The following is an 8,035-nucleotide window of genomic DNA, read 5'->3' as shown; positions in this document are numbered from 1 at the left end:
GTGTCGACAGTAAATAAGTGGGTGGTTGTGATGTGACATGGCGAGCTTGAAAAGCAGAGGAAGTGCTCAGTTCGGTGGCTGCCGCACGCAGCAGCAGCAGCCGGGTCGGCGTGTTTATTATGATTTAACCCCGTCTATGCTTACTGGCTGGTCTGAATCATTCTGCTGCTGCTATGTCACCGGCGATGTGGCATTAGGAAGAGGAAAGAAATCGATTGATAAAAATGAATGTAAAAAAAAAAATATATATATATATATATATATATATATATGAGAATGAAAAGCCTTGGAGTCGATAAGGCAAGAAAAAAACAAGAACTCTCCATCTCAACAACAAATCCTTTGTGAGAATTCAATTGAGCGCACAAAAAACCCCCACTCTTTTTTGATTTTTCAAAAAAACAACAAGTACCATCATTTCTCAGCTTAATTACAGATCACATTAAAGTTAAATAAAGCCACTCATCTTTAACAAAACATCACTTGCCCGTCTGCCGTGCGCAGAGACAAAAGGCTCGCTTGTGGATTTATTTAGAAAGGCTTCACATGATCTCCTGAAGCGCCGCGCGTCTTGAATCGTGTCTTCGTGTCCAATCACAACGCGGAACATGAAGTAATCCCGGTAGGTAGCCGAAGAACATTCTGCAGGACATGGAAATACATGAAATACAGCAGCCTCCGACAAAGCCGGTGAATATTTTGCCTCATTGAATGCGACCCAGATATAGGAATATAAATACGAGTTATCCTGCTCCCCCTGCACACAGTCATTGCAGCACTCATCTAAGCCAGCCATTATGTAAATAAAGAAAGCGCGGAGTGAGAGGGGGGATGTAATGTGTGTGGGACAGAGCGACAGGAAGTCATACAAATCGTTCACAATTCATGTAGAAAAGAATGAAATGGCATGGAGATAGAAAAAAAAGAGGAAGTAAAGAAAAAGGAAAGTGAGAAGTGATGTCAAAGAGAAAAGTGGAGTTGGAAACAAAGAAAAGCACATCTTTTTTTTTTTCTCCCCCCCCAAAATCCATTAAATGAGTCATTACCAACCCAATGTGGGACCATGTGAAACCCCCAAGGCTCCTTGTGCGTCTTTTCCGTAGCAAGATCAACACCATTACGCAACAGCAACACCAACAACAACAAGAACAACATCCACAACAACAATAACAACAACAACAACTGTGCTATAGTGAGACGGCGCCCAATATATAGACGATGCACATCATTAACACCACAGCCAGCCACACATTAGCACGCACTGTTCAAGTCTGTTAACGTTACTGAGATAAGTGGCCCCTCGCCTCAGCGGCGCCCGTCACCGAAAACCAGGTGGCGTCGCAGGATGTGGCGGGGGTGGGGGGGGGGGAACCCGCACAAGCCCACCGGAAAGTCGTCTCTGGGATTCGCGGCGACATGATCGCTGCCGCACAGGCGATAAAGTGGGTCCGTTTTTTCAAGTTTCCGAACACTTCAGGTAAGTCCGCAGCACAACGGCAACATCCACAGACGTCTTGGCGACAGTTTTACGCAGAGTTCAACGGGTTAATGTAGATTTCTCTTCTTTTACATTGAAGCTGAAAAAAAGGCATTGTTTTGAATAGTGGTTGCTTTTGAAGACGCTCCTGGTTTTGCAGATTTCATTTTCTGGCAACGTAAAAAATACAAACAATTTAAGTCACTCGGCGCATAATTACACACTTGCTAAGCGGCAGAAACAAGAACGTAGCAATAAGCGGCGTCACGTCAGAGTTGCTTGAGTTTCTGTTTACTGTTGGCGGTATTTTTCTTTTTTTTTTTTCTTCCATTTTGTGATACTTGAGTGACACTGAATCAAATATGCCTCCATGGCAAAGTTAAACACAGTCACATATCCAGCCACTGTCGCCACCACGGGTTTCATTCTTCACGTTGACAGTCTGACTCCTTTACACCTTTATTTAAATCCTCCTGTTATAAAACTATACACTTATTGTCAGGCAGAGAGGATAACTGATGGCGAGGCTTTGAAACAGGTTGTACATTAAGCTGGAAGGTGTTTGGCTGATGGAGGTGATGATTTATTTCGCGAGGAGGAAAGGCTTGAACGCCCGCTCCTTCCACCAGATCTCCTCTTCTGCTTTCAGCCCTCGTCTTTTTCTTTCTTCTCCAGCGTGCTCAGACGTAAATGGCAGTCCGGGAAATGACCGAGCCGTCTCTCTGAGACTCCATGTCGTCGTCGAGGTACATCTCCTCTCCGCCGTGGCCTCTGTGGACGTGGTAGGCCGGCGGCAGCATGGTCCCGCCTCCGCCGACGCCCCCGAAGCGATCGTACCGCTCGTCCTCCTCCTCCATGCTGTCGTCCAGCATGTCAAACTTCCTCCTGTCGGCTTCGTCTATCTCGCCACTGAGGAGGATGTCGTGGGCGGTCGGGGGGTTCCCGGTCGAGGTGTGATGAAGATGATGGTGGTGGTAGTCGTTGGCCTTCTCCGTGAGAGTTCCCGTGGCGTCGCAGCCCTCCCGGTAGGTGTAGATGGGGCCGTTGTTGTTGGCGCCGGTCCCGTTTTTGCTGCCGTTGTTCCCGGAGGTGCCGAAGAGCAGGCGGGCTTTGTTGCCGTAGTCGCCGCCATTGCTGCCGCCGCTGCCCGCGGCTATGGAGTCCCCGCTGCTGGGGTAGCCGCGTCGCTGCTGCCGGCGGCTGCGCGTCAGGAGGACCGCAATGAGCGCCACAACCAATAGCAGGGCCAGGAGGGAGCCGATGACCACGCCCGCCACCGTGCCCGCACTGGACGGATCCTCCAAGGCTTCTGCAGAGGGGATGGAGGGGTTGTAAGGAGGGATGGAAACATGGGTGGAAGAAAAGAAAAAGGAAGGAATTGATGGCTGTTTTGGGGGAGGGATTCATACTTCTTCTGGTGTTGTAAAATGTGCTGTGGTGATAGTGGTGGTGTCTTCTCCTACAAGTGTGTTAAAATCCTCCTACAAGTGTGCGGTAATGTTCTTCTCAGTGAGTCACCGGTGGGATCAGGCTGAACGGGACTCATCGTCTCGTTTCCGGCCAGCGAGCCGCGCCGCATTCTGCACACATGTTGCTCGACAAACATGTCTGTCCAGCTGCTGGCTGCTTCGCTTTTCGTGGCCGTTCGCCCCTTTCCCCGGCTGGGGAAAAAAGCCTTTCACCACCGAAATGGTCCTTTGTTCTATTCATGTTGGTGTGAGCCAGGTTTGCCTCTCCACTCTTGTTTCAGTTGAAGATTGAAACAAAAAATGAGAGATGGCTTAAAAGCAATCAACAAAAAATTAGTTTGTTTAGTGCCTCGCGTTGTCTTTGCCACGGGTTAGAGGTTTGGGCCCAGCAGAGCCACACAGACAGAGACAAACACACAGGAAGAAAAGTTACTGGTAGACGGCGGAATAAGCAGATCACTGAAACGTGCCACAATGTTCAACATTCCTGTCCAAATCCACCCTCTGTTTCTTTCCCCATCATCCTAATTAAGGCCGATTTCCTCCATCTCATTGTCCCATCCTCTGCCCACGTCCTGCCTCCGTTATCAGCCCGCTAGTCCGAACCATTGGGCAGTGAGATCGCCTGCTGTCAACCTCGGACTGAATCCAGATCTCACTGATCAGCAGCACACCGAGGTAAAAGGTTCACACTGCGGAGCAAGCTCATGCCGGGGCGTTTTTAAGAGGATTCTCTGCAGGAATATGAAAGAGAGAAAAGGTCTGGCTCAGGCAGTGCAAGATTTGTACAAGAGGATTCACGCTGGGCAGAAAAGAGGGGGAAAGAAAGTCTCAAACCAGGCAAGGAGAGACATTGAGCTTATTGTGCAGAACTGCACAAGGCCGGCTGAAGTTTGTTTTGTGCGAATAACATGCTGATTTCTCTTTGGGGTGCAGGAAGGGCAGTGGTGTTCAGAACAGCAGGGAAAATCTGAACACCCTTCCTGCTTTATGTAAATAACAGCAAGGTCCTGCCAGCACTCCTGGCAAACACAGCAGTGAATGCCAATCAAACACTCTGAGACGGGCTGAAATGACTATTGTATCAGGTTACATGCCAGTCCAGCACCGGCAAGGGAATCGCATATTTTTTTCTTCTTCTTTAATTTCAACAAAATTATGTTGGACACCGAATAATGATCTGTACGTAGCTGGCGAGTACATGCTAGGCTAACAAAAGCAGCAGGGGTTTGACTATAAGTGAGCCTGGATTGAGAGTCTGTGATTCATACAAATTGTTCATTCTGATGGTACAGAGAACAAAAAATGAAAGCACACAAAAAAGGAGAGGAAATCAGCAGGAGGAGAGAACAAGACGGTTTTAGACAGAGAGAAGAGAGCGTACAAGAAGAGAGGGGAGTTAAAAGAGAAGGTCTCAGCTCCGGCCCTGGGCTCATGTGGGGACGGTTCTGCCAGGGCGAGACAGACGGGTAGCTGGAAGGAGGCGGGGCTCCTGGGACAGGGTATGATGTCTAAATTAGGGGACAGTGTCTGGTAATATCCAATTGAAGTGACAGAAGGCATTAAGGAAGATGAATCCAACTTTTCCCTGTCCCAGTTTTCTCCCGCTTTACAAACTTACGGATTGGCATAGAAATGCAGCATGTGGGCCAAAATGTTATTTATATTTATTGTGCCATTTATATTTTAAGACTTAATGCCATTTATCTAGTGCCTGGGTGAGAGACAGCTCAATAATGGCCTTTTGTGGAAGGTCTTTGGAGGCTGTCGTCCTTCTCTTCATCAAGCGCTTTAAAATCTATTATTCTGTGTGTGCTATGAAGAACAATGCTCCTACCAAGACCCATTAGGGCTGGCATATTCATTTTTTAACCAGATTTAAGGTCACAGGCAGTAGCATCACGGCTTCTTTTCCAATGTTTCCTAAAAATTCAAAAACTAATGGAAGGTGGCCAATCTCTAAATAGGCGGGATGTAGCGTGGTTTTGTTCGGGTCTTGTTTTATGACTCCATCACAAGTTAATCATTCCTCCACACTGAAATATTTAAATCTTTCTCCAGAGTTCACAGTCAAATGAGAGATATGAAATGAATACATGGAGATGGATGTCAGGAGTGTTGTTGAGGATGAATAGTGTACGTTCGTCTTCTGGCTACCTCACCGTTTAAATGTCACAAAAAGTCGATTGCAGTATAACACTTTCAAACTATCCAATGATCTATGACAGTGGAGCCAAGAACAATTATGTAAATTAGAAATGTTCCTCTTGACACATTTCTTTGCAGACAATGAGGTCATTGTTGAGTTGAGCTACTTTATCTGAACTGTATCAGGATCACAGCGTCTCTGCGTAAACAATATCCGATTGATCCCGAGTGCAGCGAGCGCCGCTTTGCTGTGTTTGTTGATTATAAGCCTTTTCAGTACATCTCATTAGCTTTCCAATGTACTGCCACAGGGAGGCGGAACCGCTGTCTCACGGCTCTGTAGCGCCGACTAGTAGAGAGCACCTGCATGATAGGTAAGCCCCCCCTGCACAAGAGCAACTATCTAGTTTGACTAAGTGAAATGTATTGAGCCGACTTGTGGGGAGGTGGATGTTTAATCAATTAAGCAAATTATAGCATGCTTTTCTTGTGTAAATATGGTCTCATCTGTTCGGATACACAAATTTCAAAGCTTTAGCTCTAAATCAAAGTGTCATAATGTTTGTGTTTCGTATGATATGCTGGTGAAAAAGTATTAGTCTTGCTCTCTGGGCTGGAAGCATACAGTAGTAGATAGTAAATAGTGAATGCACTTTACTTACAAAGCGCAAACTGCTTGAGCAGCATCAACACACTTCGCATAATCAATTCATCAATTCATCAATTCAGGAACAGACACACGTCAACGCAAGGTGGTCACACCCGATTAGTTCAGTGCCTTGCTCAAGGACACCGGCGTATGGACAGGAGGATGAGTGACCGAACCAGTCGCTGTAGCGACGGAGCCGCAGCCGCGAGTCACGATGAAAATACAAGCGATCTGCATTCGATTTAGGACAATCACCAGGAACTTGTCCCGACGTGACTCGATCAGTCACACAATGAAGCAACACAGCCCCGATTCTTCGGGAACAGTAACACAATCATGCAAAATTAATGATTGGAGCTGAAGCGGGGTTTGTCATTGGCCGAGCTGAAAGCAGGCTGAACCCGCTGGAAGGCTGACAGATGGTCGACCATCAGTCAAGAGAGACGCATCAAAAATGAGCGTAGTTCAGACACGCACACGCACACACACACACACGCACACACACACTGAAAAGTTGTGCTGGCTGTGTGGTTGTCATGTAACCACCTCTGACTGAAAGTCACTTTATGAGTTAACCATTGATCACTAACAGTTTTCGCATGAACGGCCTATAAGACCACAACGTGATTGATGTGGAGAATAAATAGAGATTCATAACAATGCATTCGGCAGCAAAACAAAAACACTTCTCACGAAAACATGAAAGTATCTCAGCTTTAATCTAAAGTTAGTGTTATTAGCAGTAAAGTACAGTAAACTTTTTCCTAGTTTGATGAACAGACTCGGTATACAGCTATAATGTTCATCAAAACACACCATGATGGAAAATGAATTAAACAAACAAAAAAAAAATTGTTAAGTGCACATATAGTCTGTGGTTTTTTTTCTAATCCGTTGTTTCTGCAGTTGCCACCATTAAATTACAATTTAAACACTAATGGAGCACAGATCAGCGCTGAAATGTGCCAGATGCTGATACACAATCAACGCCTGTATAAAATACTTGTCAACCACCTTATGGAAAGCTTGAGCAAACACTCCTGAGACCATATTTACCCCATTAAAAAAGTAAAAAAAAAAAAAAAGAAAGAAAGAAAAAAAAAGGAGAGACTATCGTTAGGAAAATAGGCCATGCTTGTCATACTTATTTCTCATCAACAGAGGCAGGCTTCCTGCATTAAGAAGCACAGTGATAAATGTCATAGAAAGGCAGGGGGTTTATATCAGTCTCTGTATTAGTGTCATGTACGTGGAGGAGATTAAAGGGAGGGGGGGAGAGAAAGAGAGAGAGAGAGAGTGAGGGGACATGGAAAATATGCATTTCTACACTGACTGCAGTGGGGATAATCTAAATGAGAAGATTTGGGATGTGGGAAGGTGGAAAGGAGTCGGGGGGAGAGAGAGAGAGAGCGAGAGAGAGAGCAAGAGCGAGAGAGAGAGAGAGAGAGAGAGAGAGCGAGAGAGAGGTTGGCAGAGCAGAAAGCAGTTTAAGGGGTATGAAAGTAATGCAATCAAAAATAATCTGTTGTGAGTTTCCCTCACTATCGCAGTTTCTTACTTCTTTCTCTTTTTTTTGTTTCTTTTCTCAAAAGTGAAATTAGACCTGAAAATGCAAAGAAAGTCACACTAATGCAAGAAGTCGGGCCTGTTACTGTAAAAAGCTCCACGGCACGAACAAAGTCTCATTAAAAGTAGCTTCTGGTCCAGAATCGTAGGAAGACACCCCCGAACACCCAATAATAGATCCATTTCTTGACAAAAAAAATGTCTATTTGGATAAAAGAGTTGTTGTTTTTGTGTTTTAAAAATGGGCCTTTGTTCATTTAATTGAATTTGAACACCTGAGACAGGAGCTTGCTATTGTCTGTTTTCTTCTACAGTGCTGTCACAAACTGCCTCTGAATCCCTTTAACCGGACTCACAAAGGCTTTGAAAAGCTGCCAACATAATTCACTTATTAATATGGGTTGGTCCAAAAATTCAGTTTAGAAAAACTGTGCTTAAATGTTTACTGGAATTGGGTTAAAAAAAACAAACAAAAAAAAAAAACAAGATTTAAGGAACTGTAGATTTCCACAACAAAATGACAAATTGTTTTTAACAAGTCGGTTGATGCACACGATTAAAATGATCCTGCTGCATCGTGAAGGCAACCTTTAACCTGGTTTACGATGCGTACAAAGCTTGTTCAAACTAGACGGGCTCCTGAGGCACACACGATGTAAATGCACTCAAGAAAGTAAACAGAGCCAAAGCATGGGAGTAGCTTTACGGTACAAGGGGCACAGCATG

The 8,035-nt window shown here is 45.2% G+C and overlaps 1 protein-coding gene across 1 annotated transcript in view; it reads right to left on the bottom strand.

Moving 5' to 3' along the window:
* Positions 1-2,157: 2,157 nt before the first annotated feature.
* Positions 2,158-8,035, bottom strand: part of pvrl2l (PVR cell adhesion molecule related 2 like) — a gene marked incomplete at its 3' end in the record, with an annotated part of 186,580 nt that continues 180,702 nt past the window's right edge. Inside the window, exon 7 of the mRNA XM_080515828.1 lies at positions 2,158-2,786. Coding sequence (XP_080371954.1) covers positions 2,158-2,786 — 629 coding nt within the window. The remainder of the gene's footprint in view (positions 2,787-8,035) is intronic.

The sequence above is a fragment of the Blennius ocellaris genome, assembly GCF_963422515.1.
Source record: "Blennius ocellaris genome assembly, chromosome: 20".
NCBI classification, from domain to species: domain Eukaryota; kingdom Metazoa; phylum Chordata; class Actinopteri; order Blenniiformes; family Blenniidae; genus Blennius; species Blennius ocellaris.
The sequence above is the reverse complement of the archived record's forward strand: the minus strand, read 5'-3'. Positions and strand labels throughout refer to the sequence as shown.